Raw genomic sequence first — 18261 nt, forward strand, 5'->3', positions numbered from 1 at the left:
CCATAGCAGATTTTGATTTGTGTGTGTGTGTGTGTGTGTGTTTAAGCTAAATAGAATATAATCAAGGCTAATTCTATTGTCCCTAATCAATAAACTAATTAGTGGACATATTTAACCAAATTTCAAAAATAAAATGCTTTGTGAATTACTCTTAGATGAGAAATGCATGCGTTGTAAAATTAAGAGTGATGAAACCCTAAGAGTTTCTCCAAATTTTGCCATTAGGAGCGGCTTTTTTCGTGATGTTTTGTGAATATGGCCCCTGAAATTCACAGTATGTTTGGAAACACTTTAGATTAGGGAACACTATTCACTATTAACTAGGTGCTTATTAGCATGCGTATAACTAGTATATTGGCTGTTTATTAGCACATATTAATGCCTTATTCTGAATGACCATATTTAGATCATTTAACTCTACTTTACCTAAAAACAACTACTTTACTTACTATCATTAAGCAAGAAGTTTAGTTAACAGTAAATGTGTGTTTGTTGTTGTTTTTTTACAAACAAACAACTGTGAAGAGTGTAAATGGAGGTTTTGATCACACATATACCCTTGTGCTTTATAAGCACTAAGACGTACTCTGATCGCAAACCGCACAATCAGGACGCTCCTCTCTGAATGATATTCAAATTACATTTTTTATGGGTGACCTAATTAATCCAGATGTAGCCGCAGTGGAAACCCACTGACATTATTTGCATAGCTGCCTGTGAAAAATGCACGTGTCCACAGAACTAAGCCACAAGTGTGTGATGCATTCCATCCATGAACATAAGGAGCAGGCATTCGTACGGCGCCTGACGAGAGGCTCTTCCTGTGCTAAATGGTCTCCGTGGTATCTGGGAGAGTCCCATTAGAATGTCTTTAGCTCTAATGATGAATATAATTAAGTCAGGGTTCATGTGTGTAAGTGCGAGCCTCAGTGGGTTTGTTTGTTTCAAGCATATATGCGTTATCCTTGGCACTGTGTGTGCGTACGGTTCTCCACACCTCATTCATGTGCGCAGATGGAACGTCAATGTTGGGTTCCATCTCATGCATATTGCAGTTTTCGGAGACCCGTTGCGCTGTTAAAAATTCTTGTCTATTTACAGTCTGTCAAAGAATGTTTTATCAACCATGATCCTATTGAAATTTTGACAGACAATCCATAATGTGACAGTGCCAAAGTGGACCAATGCAAAAAATGTGTGCAATGCTTGAGGAGGGCTTTTATTTTTATCTTCAGATGTTAAAGACCCCATTTGAAGTGTTGTGGCTTTCCATGTCTGTAGTTTAGTATCCTAAAAACTCACAAAATTATTGTTTAGCAAATATATGTAGGCTTTTAGCACTTAGAACTTTATAATTCAGAACAGTACAAGTTCATTTTCGTATAAGTACGTTGCAATCTCAACAATGTTGCAAGAGATGCTGTAGTGAGCATTAGCATTTTCTCATGGCAGAGAAGTTGAATAAGCAGGATGAGGTTTATTAAACTGTTGACAAGTTTATAGCTCGCTATGGTAGTATGTTAAGTAGTACTGTATGTACTAAGGAAATAACACTTGTTGCATTGCATTAGCCAAGCATTCATATATGCACATTTGTGTAAAGAATGTTTCTGGCGTCTGAACCAAAAATATTCATCCACTCAAAAATGGCAAAAAGCAACAAAATGTTCAAAGATGTACATCTAGTGCATGTTCACATTGGAAGAAAGAAACTGGAGAAAAAAAGGGTTACAAAATCACTTATTCACATGTACAGCCGTATAGTTTGTAATAGTTTGTCAAATATCCACTTCATCCAGTGCTGTTTCACTATTAGTTTTACTGACTGAACTACCTCAGATTATTCAGTGAGAGAGCGGTCCAAACTAACGTGAATCAATTCACACTGTTTTGCGATCCGTTTGGCCAATTCACTAGAAAGAAAGAACCAATTTACAAGAATTATTAATTCATGAATGATTGTCATTGCTGGTTCAGTCAACAGAAATACAGAACTTGCATAATCACTGTTAATATATAAGAAAATAATATTAATAATTTAAGGAAAATGTTTCTCACAGATAATTCAGAGCTCTCATGATACACACAGCGTAGAGTCATACAGCTGCAGGTATCACTGAACACATCAATATTCATTTTTTACTAGGAGACATCAATACACACGATAAACCGTCTTTGTCAGAAAGAAAGTTAGAGGTTAATTATTTATTCAGGAAAAATGGCATAGACAGACACACAGAATAGTAACGGTTAAGTTTAGGGACCAATTCTCACTATCAACAAGTTTCTTATTAACATGCATATTACTAGCATATTGGCTGTTTATTAGTATTTACAGAGCACATATTCTGCATGACCATATTTTACATTTTTAATCCTACCCAATAGCTAAACTTACCAACTACCTTACTAACTATTAATAAACAGCAGATTAGGAGTTTATGGAGGCAAAAGTCATAGTTAATAGTTAGTAATAGTGAGAATTTGACCTTGAAATAAAGTGTGACCCACAGGATTAAGTAAAGTCAACATGAAACAGAATTCACAACCTGTGTCTGGAAAACAATATGCGCTTGTTTTATAAACAATGCATCAAAAGGCATTTTCAGAAAAAGAGACATTAACACTGACTTGTGTTGAGACGTAAGAGTTTTTACAAGTGTGTCATGCAAAATATAGTGCGGCTTAAAACTGTGATTGATAGTGTGATTTATGCTGAAATACGAGACTGTCACATATTAATATTATTTACTGGTGATGTACTCGGATATTATGAGCTGTTACAAAGCTGCCTAGTGATGCAAGCAAGACTAACTCTTATTTTCTCACATGGTTTCAGTCTGCAAAAGTGTACCTCAATAATACCTCAAATGTTCACTTTCTGAATGTCAAGAGAATTCATGAGTTTATTTGTCAAAAAAAAACTTATTTGTTTTAATAAGTGGGTTATGCTCGAAGTAAGGCTGTTGTGTTCTTATGCTGCACTTAGTGGCTGTATAGAGAATGTCAAGGATTGCTTCACTTATTACTGCTCAAGATGTGATCTGCTGTATAATTCAGGTTGTATGTTGTTAATTTTGGAGATTAAAGTGCAGTGACAACAAAATAAAATATGTGCCACCAGAAAACAATCAGCCTGTCCTGTGTGTGCAACAATGACACTATTTTCTTCTGTAGAGCTGCTTTACAACTGAAATTGGTTTATAATTGCTGAACTTTGCAGCATTGACAATATTAGTTTACTTCCTGTTTATTACTGTAAAGCTGCTTTGAACATAAATTATATCATGACAACTCTCTGAGGGTTTGGCATGGTAATGACAATGTTAATGTGTTTGGTCTGAGCGAAATAGAACTGCTACGTTGACTTGCTTCTGCCAGTACATCAACAACATGCAGATGTGAGCATGTAAGAAATACTGCTGCCGCACATATAACATATAAGAAATTACCCCCATATATAACATACATAAAATCACCCCGTAGCAGATCTATACAGGTGGAGCTGGGGAAGGTGGAGGGTTTCTGACGTGCACTGCAACAGCTACAGCAAACACTAGCGGAGTATTTGAATGTTGAGCTGCAAGCTCATTGGCTGTTGATACAAAAATAACCAATCAGCTATGCCATGTGATGATGTCATTATGTCAGATTGAGTTAGACCTATCAGACTGCGCCATCTAGAGTTTCATGACAGAACTTTGGATATGACTTGAATGTGCCAAGCTTTCCCAAAACTGGCCATATATATCACCAACAAAGTTCATTTTGCATTGTCTACTTCAGAGTCAGACTAAGTGAGCTTTTAATATCTTAGTTGTGTGAGAATGGTCCTCAAACGTCCCTCAACCAGTTTATGGATTTGGCACATCAAGGTTTTTCTTTACACTTTTTCATTGGAAAACTGTACATCAACGAATCATGCACAATAAGACCAGCAATGTGTGTGTTAGGAAAGTAAATGGGGTCAGTTCTGATTCCAGGTTGACTTTAGAAGACAGAAAAAGAGTATGAAAATGTAAAGATATGTGCTTTTTACTCATTAATTACTTTATATTTTCTAAGATGCACCTAAGGCTGAATTTTGTAAGGATTCGCTTACATTTACACTTGCATCTTTCACTTACACCTACTGACAACAGATTCTAATCGCAGGCAAAACAGCCTCAAAGACACTGCGAGCAGCATATTTCACCAGTTTCATCATAAATATGATGATGATAATATGTCTTGATGGTCTTTTCTACACTAAGGCATCCAGGAGTGCAGGCTGAGGACAGGCAGGCAGAAAGAACAGGAGAGCTTGAGCGCATCGCTCTAAGTGACTGGATTGGCGGGTTCATCTTCTTCCCTGACCACAGGAAGTTGTCCACTACCGCGAGCCTGTACCTGATCAGAGACTGTCTGCAGAGCTGACGCTTCCGCAAGAGCTGAGCAAACACACAAGAGACGTGAAAAGAGGGAAAAGAATACAGATAAACAAAGGGAAAGAGTAATAGCACTGGAATAAGACAGATGACATCAGACACATCAGCTGAAAGAATAGATTTGAAATGAAATGCAGGAAAATATGGAAGAAGAAAGAAAAATGAGAATTCAGTGACGATGTGTGGCTTTTCTAGATTTCTATCAGGATGGAAATCTGCACAATGTGTCTATGTGTCTATGTGAGAAGTCAGTATAGAAAAAAAAACAGCTCAGGGCTTCTGGAATAAAAAGTTGTTTGGCCAGTGATCCAATGCCATGCTTAGTGTGACAACTATAATATACACCAGCAAGACGTTTATTTTTTATTTATTTTTTTCTACCAAAGGGACAATACCAGGCAGTACTTTTTTCCACAGAATTATAATTTTTTGCTGAATAAAATGTTTCGATGACAAATTTTCTTAAAGCACTGAAAAACTTGACCTCCTACTAAGCGTTTGTCTGATTTTCGTGCAAACCAGAACGCATGAACAAATGTGATGAAGAGCTCGCCAAAATGGATGTGAGGCTATATCTCCGCATCTCTTTAGCGTATTTAGACCAAACTTGGTGTGTGTTATAATAGCCATGACCTAAGGCTACCTGCACAGTTTCGGCACAGCGCCACCTAGTGGTAGGGAGATATGGAAAAATTGACATTAGACATGTGCCGGTATTCGGTAATGTGATATATCACGGTAATGAATATGCACGATATTGTTATCGTGGGCACTTCTAAATACCGTGGATAATTATATATTATGAGAAGCACATGGTGGAGCACGTGAGAGACGCTTTGAATGAAAGCACTTTCACTCTCTGACAGCAGATGGCGCTGAACAGCAGAAATGCAGCCGTAACCCTGTAAACAAAGCAGCTGCACTACTTTCTGTTTCTGAAACGTATTTAAAATTATTTAAACAGCCATTCAGATTTGTGTATTTGCTATGATGTTCATCACAGCGCCAAATACTTAAATATTTAAACTTAATAGGCTATTTAATTTAAAACTTTTTACATTTTAATCTGGACTACAACATGCCCTAGATTTTGCTTGAAAGTGATTTGATTCTTCATTGTTCAGTCACACTTTACATTAGGGCTTCATTAGTTAACATTAGTTAATTCATTAGTTAACATAACGTTGTTAAAATCGAAAGTTGCAACTGTGTTATTTAATGAGCTAACATGAACTAAGACTTAATAACTAATAATGAATAACTTCTGTAGCAAATGTAGCTATTGCTCATTGTGAATGTTAATGCATTAACTAAAGTTAACTAATGAGGTCTTATTGTAAAGTGATATCTATTGGTCTTTATAATTCTTTTGCACTTTAATCTGTGTAAAACTTTTAACTTTATACAATTTTTGGTATTGCTTTATTGTATTTAAATGTTCAGTTATTTTTGTTATAAGAAAAAAGTTATTAAACCTGTTATACTGTATTATGACAACACTTTTTTGAAACTAATTTTCAATATCGTGATAATACCGTATACCGTGATAAAAGCATTAGCAATTAATCGCAACATGAAAATTTGATACCGGCATATCCCTAATTGACATTTTTGATTAAAACTTCTGAACAGTTTGGCCAAAAATCAAAACTGGTCATTTTAGATTTAGCGCAGCATACAGAGGTCAACCATACCCAATATCCCCATGTCGGCCATTTTGGGCATCAGCCATTATGAATTTTGTTATAAAATGCTATATTTTACGAATGCATTGTTGCGAAAGTCGGTACAGTATGTCGGTACTCAAAACATTTGGTGGAAGTGCCACCTTGTGGTCAAGAATTATAATGACATTTTTAAAAATGCTAATAACTTTTGATTAGTTTTGCCTATTGTCATGAAACTGGTCTTGATATATTCTCTGGATCATGTCGAAAACATCGATGCCAATTATGCCATAAATGGCTGAACTTACTGTCTACCATTTAGATTTTTTTTTGTTTTTTTTTTAAAAACTACTTTTTTTAAATCCTCCAATTTTTGTGAAAATCAAACCAGATCATCTTCAGACCATGCTACAAAAACAATTAATGGATTTCATGTCGATAGACAAAACGGTTTTCAGTTACCACACCAGCGAATTTGATGGCATGATGCCACAGTACATCTAAGGCTGTATCTTTGCAAAGCTTTGACATATTTACACCAAAAACTCACTCTGACCACACCACATCAATTTGATAACAGCGCCACCTATTGGTCAAAAGCAATAAACCATTAGATCATATTACTAGTAATTGTATTTATGAATTTTCAACCATTAAGCTTAAAATAGCCTCTAAATATCTTTAATCCTTTTTAAAAAAAAATTCAATATTCATTTGTCTTTATAGGTTAATTAACTATTCACATCAGTGTACTGTATGTCTGTATTAATTCATTTACGTAAAATAAATAGTTTATTGTACTGGGAATTTTACACAATGGGATAATGTGAACTTAAAGGACCAAAATAACAGACAAAAACAAAGAAGATGGTCACAAATCAGACAATAACACGATCAGATTTCTATTATCTGAAAGTAGGCTATTTAGCACTTACCTCCCGGCATCTCTGTGAGTTCGTTGAGGGGGGGCACCGTCTCCAGTGTGTTGGCATATGTTTTCGCGGCTTGTCTTTGTACGTGCCGAGCCTCTATCTCTTTTTTCGTTCGTGGAATTCGACATTTGAAGATGCAGCACAGTGTTATTACTGTGAAATGAGGAAGAAAGCTGTGAAATATTTGAAAGAGAGTTGTCCTTCACAACAGGCAGCATCTCATATCTCTTTGTTCTGTAATTGATATATTGCTCTGGGGGAATTTCATTAAATCGCTTAATGTGATTCACTACGTGTAAATAATTAAGTGTTTATTTTGACATCTATTCAAGTGAATTCTGAATGCAAATATATGCATAGCTTGCCATTTTAAAGAGGTCACCCACAAATGAAAATTCTGTCATCATTTATTCACACTCATGTCAATAATAATCTTTATAAATAACATGTAAGCTATTTCTTCTGTGGAACACAAAAAGAGGGATTTTGAATAATATACTGGTCACTCTTTTCCATGCAGTTACAGTTAATGGAGACTGGAGTTTTTGAGCTTCAGAAACGATACTGCATAGGTTTCATTAAAGTTTTAAAACATAGTCTATAAAACTGTGTGCTATATCCCGAGTCTTCTGAAGTCACTTTGACAGCCCCAGTGCTCACTTTTATCATATTGAAAAGAGTGGCAAAATATACCTTTTGTGTTCCAAGCATGAAAGAAAGAATATGGGAACAATCGAGTGAAAACACAGTTATAGTAAATGATGGATTTTTCTTTTAGACACTTACTAATTGCTAGGATGAACATGGAGAAAATGCCTACAACCTGCCATAATCGAAGGCCCCAAAACACCACTGATTCTGAAGTGACTGGATCTGGCTTTTTTGGAGGGTCTGTTGGCAGAAGCTGCAGGGATAAAAGAAAAAAATATATATGTTTTTTTTTCCTGCATCTCTTGCAATATCCAGGTAATTGCACCACTGAAATGGCAACAGTAAGCTTTTAAACTACTACTTTCACATGGTGATCACAGTGGAAAAAAGAGAGGCAGAAACACATGAGACTGTAAATTGCTCGCAGTGCATTTTTAGACAAAAAGATGGGGAAAGTGGAAGCAAGTGGCAAAATAAAAATAAATACAGAGAGATTCTAAGTTAGCATCCAGATGCATTTTGAAGGATCTATGGATATGTTTCAGTAGCAATCTGAAAAAAAGACAGTGTTTTTCAATTTTATTTTTTTAACTTCATAATTTAAAATATTTATGCTATAAACATAATCCTTAAAAATCATTATGTAAATTTAGTGCTCAGGAAATCTCTATTATTAGAACATTTCAAATAGTTGTGTTGCTTAATGAACTGTGCCTTTATTGAAAGTATGCTTATATTTCTTGAAAAGCGGAATGGGATTTAAAAATATTTCACATGAATATTTCAACAAACTTGCTGTCTGCACAGCTGTCATTGCTGCAAGTTGCAGAACAGCAAACAAAAGCATGCATTTATAGCATTTGAAATGTTTTACTGATCGATCATGTGATCATTATCACTATCAGGTCCTTTAAAAAAAAAAAACATTACATAGTGATTCTAAACTTTTGAATACTTAACTCCAGCATTGACAGGTTCAGGAGACCTGCAGGTTTCATGTGTGACAGTAGCTTTAAGGTGGAAACGTGTTGCTTTCGTTTAAATAATTCAGTATTTATGTCATACAGTACAAAGCATTGGTGGAAGGTTGGATTCAGGGATTCGGTCAGTGTTGACATGTTGACGTGTTGTCCGTCAGTTCTTCCACACAGGTTATCACTATATATCATTTGAATCTGCACTCCTAAACTATTATACCTGCAGACAAACTTAATTTCACTTGTCCCCAGTCCCCAGGCCTGAAGGTCATATTGCACTGCTAATAAATCTGTGAAGTCCTTGATACAAAGATTTTGACCAAAGGAAGCAGTGCACTGTCTTCATGGGAACTGTATTGTCCAAATCAAAATTCATCTGGTTGGTCATACAATGACTGTCTTCTTTGTCTTCACATTGTGATTTAAAATATATCTTCCAGTCTGTCACCTCAAGACATCTTGGAGACCAGATCCTACTAGTTCTGGTGGTCACAAGCAGATGATGGTCAGTGTTGGATGATGGTCTTGTATGTTGAGATGTCACGTACCAACATGATTGTACTTTAATCTGCCAAGGAGTTACATGCCCTTTTGACACATGCATATAATGAGTACTGTATAGTGCACCCACAAACAGATTTAGGTTTGTGAAGGTGGAAAGTAAAAGATGAATATAGAGATGCACATGGTGAAGCTTCTGACACCTGTATTGTATCCAGCTTTTGCACAGGTCACACACAATTCTATAGAGAGAATTAATGCCTGCTCGCTTTTTGAGCCCTGCTGGTTCCAGAAGTAATTTTTTTTCTGTTCATTTTTCCAATGGGGATTTAAAAAGTGTTATAAAGCCATGAACCAAAACCAACCAGCAATAAGGTGAATCAAATCATTATAAACTTTTATTTGAGGCACAAAAAAAGTATGGTCATGCAGAACATGTGCTTTATAAGTACTAATAATCAGCCAATATGTTAATATAGGCATACTAATAAGCAACTATTTAATAGTGAGAATTGGTCCCTATACTAAAGTGCTACCTTTAAAACATAAGCGAACATGTGCTTTATAAGTACTAATAATCAGCCAATATGTTAATATAGGCATACTAATAAGCAAGTATTTAATAGTGAGAATTGGTCCCTATACTAAAGTGCTACCTTTAAAACATAAGTTGAAATAATGCAAACTGATGGCTTCAACAAAAGCATGTATCATCTATTAACAAACTCGGAGCTCACAGTATAGGTCTGTCTTTAAAGGTATACAAGTAATTGTTAAAAATCTATTTCCCTATGGAGAAAATTAATGGCATTTTTAATTTCTAGAACCCGACTGTTGTGCTCTGTTGTGTTCAGGGCTGCGTTTCCCATCGTAAGCCTAAGTTGATCGTAGCTCCACTGGTGGCAATGGGTCTACAGGGTGCTTTTGGGAAACGCAGCCCTGGTTGGTTGCTGGCTGATTACTTAATGAACAAAATCAATAAAGCCCACCTAAGTCTCTATGATGTTCTGGCCTGCAGAGTGTACTGCAAATACACATTGTTTCATTGTTGATGTTTATAATTTTATCTTCTTGTCTTATAGTCGCATTTAGCACATTAGAGCTAGCCGATAATGTAGTTTGCATTTTGTGATGACACAAGATGAGCTAAGCTATTTAGTATAAATCACCCAACATGAGTATAATGTATGTATGCGTTAAAGTTGAACATACTTTCAACTAGTTTTCAACTTGATATAAAGAATCTGATAATTTAAAAAAGTAATAGCATATTTCTCCTAAACAAGCTGCACAATCTTATTATATGTAAAAGATGCACAAACATTTTAAAATGTAGGGTAAAGGGTTTGTTCAAATCTCTAACCCGGTGTGTCACCAAAAGCAATAGTGATGCTTGCCTTAGCAAAAAACACTAATAATTAGTATTCACTTATACCATTAGTATTTAGTATTGACTGACTAGCATGATATTTTTGCTAGATAAAGGGTAACATTTCCATCAGTGAGGCTGGAGATAGCAGATGTCCCTTCAGCTAAAAGTGAATTACTATTGATGTTTCAGTCTTATTCAATAAACCCTGAGATTGTCACATGGTCGCCTGCTATGGCATATCAATAGCCAGTGTGCTGAAAGCTCATTCAGACATTCATAGCTTGGCACCTGTGTTTCTCCAGTTTACTGCACATGCAAGCTAACACTATAGATGCTTGGTGGATTTAGTGTGTACGTATATACAAAGAATAAGCCCCGGAGCATAGATTTATATGTCTGATCGATAGATCAATATCTCAGCTAGAGAATGAGGGGAAATCCTTTTTATTTCACACACTGTGTAATATCAGCAGAGCAGAGTACCTCAGGGATTTGTACTGAGCCCGTTCCTGCTGAGAATAAACATAATTGAAGACTGATAGAAATGCCTTATACTACTCCCTCTATGACTAACCAAGTCCTTTCTGTTCTTTAGAGCTGCATGGCCTCTACATTGATATCGGTCAGATAGTTTGTGACTTAGTAAACTTGATCTTGATTCAGTATTACATACTTTCAGCTAAAACCAAATAGCATCCAGTCAAGGAGAAACATCTCAAAGGTATTTTACGGTAACATACTCTCTCTCTCTCTCTCTCTCTCTCTATATATATACATATACAGTATATATATGAAAATTACTTATACTTATTACTTAAATATACAATGAGTCTTAGATTAGTAATGAGTCTCAGAAGGTAATCTGTGGTAACTTTTCCAAGATGCATAGAACAACCTCAACAACCTGGCTGTTCAAGTATAGTGGAGAAGTTTCCACAGTTTTTCTTTTACAAAGAATTTAGTCTCTTGCACAGTAAACTATGCATGTATTTTAATTGCAATGATGTCACAATAGTTATAGACTATGAATTTACATTAAATGTTGTTGGTTAGTTATCATATATGTTGTGCTGAATAATAAAGATTTGGCTGAAATCTAATTTAGTGTAACTTCAAACCCTGGAATTATTAAATAACAACACCATTATCATTATAATGATTTAATTATCACAACAATATGCCACTGCCTTCTGTCCAACTGCCCCAATTAACTTTTCAATTTAAAATAAAATAAAATAAAAATAGTACCCTCCAAATCGACATGATTTTTTAGTCTAATGTACAATACACTCAAATCTGTTTTGTATGATTTATTTCATAGGATGTTTAAACATTGTTCAAAAGTTAGACTATAATTATTCAATAGATTTGTTTAAATTTATATATATTTTTTTACATCTGCATTCAAGAGAAGTAGCATTGTGGTATCTTTCCCATCTTATCCTAATATTTATTTATTTAGTTTAGTTTGGCATCTACTCTAAACTTTTTTAGAAATGATGAATTTGGGTCACTATTTGTGAAATGAAAAAAACAACAACAAAAATGCACTTAACTGGTGCTTTTATGTGAACAAACAAATATCTCTATAGTCCTTCTGTTTTCGGTTTGTAAGTGAAAAAATAGTATTTGAAAACAAACAAAAATGTTTTTGTAAAATATCAGCATTAAGGCAGAAAAAACATGACCTGTTAGATGTAAAGATTTGTTGGGTTATTCAATGTTGCTGACAGCATATCAATCATGAGATGCAGTCGTTATTGTACAGACTGTTTGGAGCTGGCAGTAGATCACATATTGATATATTTCTTTGTAATGTACTTCATGTCCCTTCTCTTCTGTCCTCTAGAGAAATAACATTGACTCGTATTTGATGTGCCATCCTTAACAACTCTATAGACAAACAGCAACCAAACACATCAGACACCATCTGCACATCCATCATGTGCACTGTAAAATTAATTACACATTTATTCATGTATAGTGTATTGCATAGCATGAAGACAATAAAAACAGAGAATTCATTGTTAGTTTCTCATGTTTAGCACTTGTTCTTCTAGCATGACATGATCTAACATGACATGACTGATATAATTGTGTGTCTTGCAATACACAGATTCCCTGCAGACGAGAACAAATCTCTATGATCATGGTGTTTTATAGGTGTCTATAAATATGAATGAACGTCATCCTGTTTTCTAATTTGACTCAATTGCCTGCTGAGTCCACCGGAACATAAAATGTACCCAAACCATATTTGTGTTCCTTAAGCTGTTTCATGTTGGAGCTTAACATTGTACCAGCAGAGAAAATTGGAGGCACCTGGATAATTGACCCTTTAATGAGTGTTTAATTAGCAGTGGGAGTAGAAAAACAGTACGTCTGACACCTGCTGTCAAAGTCAACTAGGAAGAACACTGTAGTATTATCAGTTATGAATGTAAATGTCTCCTAAGCGCTTGCCAGCACCTTCAAGAACAACCGATGTTGTATTTGCATGACTGTATTGACAGAGGCATATAGCATGCCTTGTGGTTCATCTGCACTGTTTTATATTTGTTAGTCTATCATATTTGTCAGACGGACACATATTTGTTTATACGTTGTTTCACACCAGAAGTGCCATTTTAAGAGGCCTTGTCCAGGTACTGTAAAAGTAGTTTATTTGGTTTGAACTATTTAACAGACTATTAAAATACTTTTTGGTAACACTTTATTTTGATAGTCCGTTTTAGACTACTAACTGTAAGTAACTTTGCAACTCCATGTCAATTAGCAGTCATTAGAGTATTAGTAGACTGTCTGCTTAATATCTGCACTTTATTTTGATGCTTCACAACACGCATTCAACTGACAACAAGTAACTTATGTGAACTTATTCTACTAACCCTATCATAACAGTCTACTAATACTCTAATGACTGCTAGTTGACATGTAGTTGCAAAGTTATTTAAAGGGTTAGTTCACCCAAAAATGAAAATTAGCCCATTGTTTACTCACCCTCAAGCCATCCTAGGTGTATATGACTTCCTTCTTTCAGATGAATCCAGTCGGAGTTATGTAAAAAATTGTCTTTGATCTTCCAAACTGTTTAATGGCAGTCATTAAATATAGACTATTAAATATTTAATGGCAGTCATTGATGTTGCAGTTCATCAGTCCAAAAGAAGTGAAATAAAGCACATCCATCCATAATATAAAAGTGTCTCACACGGCTCCGGGGGGTGAACAAAGGCCTCCTGTAGCAAATCGATGTGTTTTTGTAAGAAAAATATCCATATTCAAAACGTAATAATCAATTTATTCTAGCTTGTGCCAACAGTTGTACACTGAAGCAGCTTCCGGCGGATGACGTATGAGGTCAGCGCTGCGCATGCGCCGGTGAGTCTCGTGAAAACCAGTGTTTGTTTACAGGAGCAAAGGAAGCAAAGTTTCCTTACTTTAGCAAAGGAAAACCAGTCTCCTCTTGGCTTATATCGAAATCCTCAGACATTCTTCTTTACAAATCCTCGTTTTGTACTTCTAATTCGTTACAGTTGTTTTGTTTTGATCTCTCCGCTGTGTTTCTGCGTTCGTCACTTCTGAGCGGCTCATGCGCAAAGCCGACCTCATACGTCATCCGCCCGGAACCGCTTCTGTTTACAACCGTGAGCGCAAGCTAGATTCAAGTGATTATTACGTTTTGAATATGGATATTTTTCTTACGAAAACGCATCGATTCGCTACAGGAGGCCTTTGTTCAAAGTGTGTTTGAGTGCCGCCAAGAAACACACAAACTGAAAGCCTGTAATAAACACTGAAAGTCAGGAATAAACCTGTATTGTAGCGAATAGACCGGATTAAAGCCTTTTCAGTCACTCCTCTCAAGAGCCATTCCATCTTTTTTAGTTCACGCTCACCAGTCATCTCTTCACTTCGATTAGTTTCTTCTATTTTCCAGACATACTCCTGTCAAGAGTGCCATGAACACAGAGAGGTGAAGTGCTATCAGCAAGCTTTCTTTTACAACCGCCTTCCCAACCCAGAACCGCTGGGTCACTGATTATAAACAATTGTCAACCCAAACTGGGTCAAATCAACCCAGCTTCCTCACCCGGCATTTTTTAGAATTTTTTTAATAAATGTAACATTACATCTTGGAAAACTCTCATTGTGTTACATTGCTACAGTGCTGTGCATTTAAAATCAAACATTGACAATGCCAACTGACATTTTAGATCTCATTTGTAAATGATTATCGTTTTGTAAAACACGAATGATGACCCTTAACTCTGAAAATGTGAGAAATGATGACCCTTAGCTTTGAATTAGGTGAAAATGTTTGCATTGCTGTAAATGTTTCCGGCTAACATTGGTTCCAAAGATGACCATTTCTCACGTGGCAACAGTAATGCACTACTTGATGTAATGAACAGGATGTCCTTAAGCAGTCAATGAAACTTAAACAGTCTTTCATTGTCTAAATCGACCGTCTATGATTTAACAATGACAGCTGATGGATCTTCCTCCTCTCCAATACTGACAATATCACATTATCAGGGAACAATGTAAACATGCATGTATTATGCATTTGGAATGTCTCCCTGATTTATAACGCACACTGTAATTGTTACCCATATCTCTAAAAGTACGTAATAGTAATAGCCAGCACTAATAATTCTGCTAGGGGCAGCATTTTCCTACAGAAAAATACTGCAAGTAAGATCATTTGTGACTAATGTCCTTCAGAGTTGAAGTTTAAGACAGCCATTATCCAAATCCTCTATTCCAGTAGTTCTTTCAGCAATTTGAGTGAATAAAGGAAACATAAACGATCTTCTACGTTTCCTATACACATCGCAAATCTGTTTCTTTACTCTCTGTCAGTCATTCTGAGAAATTTAAGGAATTGACCTTTCATGATACTGACCTCTAATGTCACTTCTTAATGCACTGCTTTTCATCTGAGTGGGTTAACATAAATATATGTCCTTGGTTCTTTCAGGCAAAGTATTGTCTTCTTGTCTGACAGATGCAACAGAGGGACCTTGCACTACTGCACTTATTGTAAATAGCTTTTTAATAGCTATATAACTGTGCAACAGCGTTTAACTGTCAAACGTCTGAAACACCATAAGCGCTAACCTAGAGGTGTATTTAGAGAAATCTATGGCAGGATGCGATGTGTTTTTAACGCTGCCGTTGTATCAATGCATTCAGTGCCATAAAAATGAAAAGCGGTTCACGCTTGCCTGTTCAATACAAAGAGAGTCGCAACAACGGTGTAGTTTAGGGGCCGTAAAATCTAAGCAGCTCTTACCTCAGGGTCTGGTATCTGTGCAGCGGCGTTGAAGATGTGGTGTGAGATCAACACAGCCGTCACGCTCATCAGCAATGGGACGAGGGTAGGCGGTTGATGCCTAGGCCCCTCCATCGCCATTTTCCCTCTTCTTCTCCCACGTCTCATCCCTCCCCCTGCTGCTTCTTTCTGCCCAGAAAACTGCGCAGGACCACAGTGGTGCAGGTGATTGATAGACGTTCAGCATGAAACGGCCACCAGCTCCCCTACATGAATGCTGCTCTGGTCTCTTGCTGTCCTAATGCCTCCAAACAGAGATACTACGCTCTCTGCCTGAGCCCGGCCCAGAAAGCCAGCCGCTCGGCTAAAGGCCATTAATTAATTAATAGCCCCGGTGTCGTTTACAGCCCTGCTGCCCGGTACACGGAGAGGTTACAAGAGTCGTGGGGGGAAGGGAGATACACGGAAAGACACAAGTGGATCAGAGGAAGTTGTTCCACTGAGATAAGGACAATTTACTCACAGCAAAGGTTTACTGGAAAATGTTGACATTTTTTTTCCAACATAGGCTCATTGGAAAATCATGCCTCTTCATACATTTTTGCAAAAACTAGTTATACATACAATTCAAGCAGTTTATTTTATTCATTCATTATCATCAAAGCAGTTTCCAGCTGCAAAGAACTCTAGTGGCAGTAAAATACCAACAACGTTTATTCCTTTTCACACAAATTATGATTAGAGGATAAATGATCAATTAATAAGTTATTTTAGCATGGTTTCCTGCACAACACATATGGCAAAAATACATTTTTCTGGCCAAAATATATTTTAAACACATGCTAAATATATGTTGAAAACAGTAAAGCTCAATGAAATATGCTTTTCAACTTTATATAATATATTTTGAAAATATAATATAGTTATATAATATGTCTCAAACTTCATTTACCATAATTTAAAATGTATTTCAGGGGCAAAAAAAAAATAAATAAATAAATAAAAATACAAAATGTAAATGTGGATGAAAACAATGATTTGATAAAGTTTTATATATACATATATATATATATATATATGTGTGTGTGTGTGTGTGTGTGTGTATTTCTATATTAATGTATATATATACATAATGTATATATATACATGTATATTTCTAAAATATATATATATATATTAATATAAATATATTGGTAGAAAATATATTTACGTAAATATATTTTAAATATATTCTGAAACTAATTTTAGCAAATAAATAAATAAAAATGGCCATTTCTATCTTTTGTAACATATTTAAAAATATTTTTTGTTTTATTTATTATTTTTTTTTATGAATGGGAATATTATGTTATGAACTCAAACCACTTTCATAGTGATTATTTGTACACTATAATGCATTTTGTTGTTTGCATCACATACTGTAACTTGCTTCATAAAATGGGATTTTTATATGGGGTTATATTGGGATTAGGTGGTATGTTATTTTTAAATGCGATATAGCATTAACCTTTGACATTTCATTTCCGAACTGCAATGATACGTACAACAACCAATGCAATCAAACATTCGTTGCTTCGTTGCTTGTTTAGAATGTAACACAAGGAAAGCTCAGATGAAACCTGATGATAGTAATGAGCATTTGTGTAAGTAGTTCTGCGAGCCTCCTGACTCAGAATAAAGGCCGTGACACACCAAGCCGACTGATCTCACTGCAAAGACTACAGCCAACGGCCAATTAGCACGTCCATCCTGCACCTGCATGAGAGGAAATAACTGTCACAGCAGGTGGCAGTAGTCAGTATTCACCAGAACTAGGACTGCGGATATACAAACCATAATCAAAGCAGTGCTTGCTTACCATTTTCTATATGAATCATGTCGATCACTTTCTTCGATATGGAAATATGCAGGTATTGGATAGGAAGAAGATGTAAAACTTAACCAGAGATGGGGCTCAACTGAAATTGTGTTCTGTGCATTTAACACACAAAAAAAAAAAAAATAGAGCGAAATGCTGTATTTCAAATGCTGTAGTACCAACTCTGTTTACCGGTGACATGCAGTCAGACTCTTGAGAAAAGGCCCGACACAAATCACGACAGCTAAAGATTCAAAAGTTAAGCTTTATTTCACCCTTTCAATCAAAACCGTATATGTTTATGCATCAGTATATAACTTAAAAACACACTTGATTAACTCAGAAATCATTCCTGTCTGACAGAAAGTAAAAGCCACTGTTATTGCCAATGACAACTGCTCAACTGAATTTGATCTTTTTCTGTACACAGAGCTCTTAACCCACACAGAAACAGATAAACATTTAGCTGATTTCATTTACAATTCTTCAAAAGTGTGAGAGTATTGTGACAGACTTGATTCATACTTCATGCTTCTATTATAAGCCTCATATCTTTATGCAATGCCTAAATAATTGCGCGCAGCACTGGGTATGACTC

General features: G+C 35.8%; 1 protein-coding gene across 1 annotated transcript; it reads right to left on the reverse strand.

The window, feature by feature from the left end:
• Positions 1–3950: 3950 nt before the first annotated feature.
• tmie (transmembrane inner ear) lies at positions 3951–16095 on the reverse strand. The gene is made up of 4 exons (XM_016449717.1): positions 15827–16095; positions 7813–7930; positions 7030–7179; positions 3951–4430 (listed from the first exon to the last, which is right to left on the reverse strand). Exons 1-4 carry the CDS (start codon positions 15971–15973, stop codon positions 4318–4320), a joined length of 528 nt encoding a protein of 175 aa, XP_016305203.1. The 5' UTR covers positions 15974–16095; the 3' UTR covers positions 3951–4317.
• Positions 16096–18261: the final 2166 nt, after the last annotated feature.

This window comes from Sinocyclocheilus anshuiensis, unplaced genomic scaffold, assembly GCF_001515605.1.
Source record: "Sinocyclocheilus anshuiensis isolate Anshui unplaced genomic scaffold, SAMN03320099.WGS_v1.1 scaffold1635, whole genome shotgun sequence".
In the NCBI taxonomy this organism is placed as follows: Eukaryota; Metazoa; Chordata; class Actinopteri; order Cypriniformes; family Cyprinidae; genus Sinocyclocheilus; species Sinocyclocheilus anshuiensis.

What these genes read in the sequence shown, in the direction of transcription:
- tmie (XM_016449717.1), bottom strand. Translation starts at nt 15,973, where the DNA reads ATGAGACGTGGGAGAAGAAGAGGGAAAATGGCGATGGAGGGGCCTAGG. An exon ending in CACAGATACCAGACCCTGAG is followed by an intron (nt 7,931 to 15,826) that starts GTAAGAGCTGCT and finishes TTATCCCTGCAG; the next exon opens with CTTCTGCCAACAGACCCTCC. An exon ending in CATGTTCATCCTAGCAATTA is followed by an intron (nt 7,180 to 7,812) that starts GTAAGTGTCTAA and finishes CTCATTTCACAG; the next exon opens with TAATAACACTGTGCTGCATC.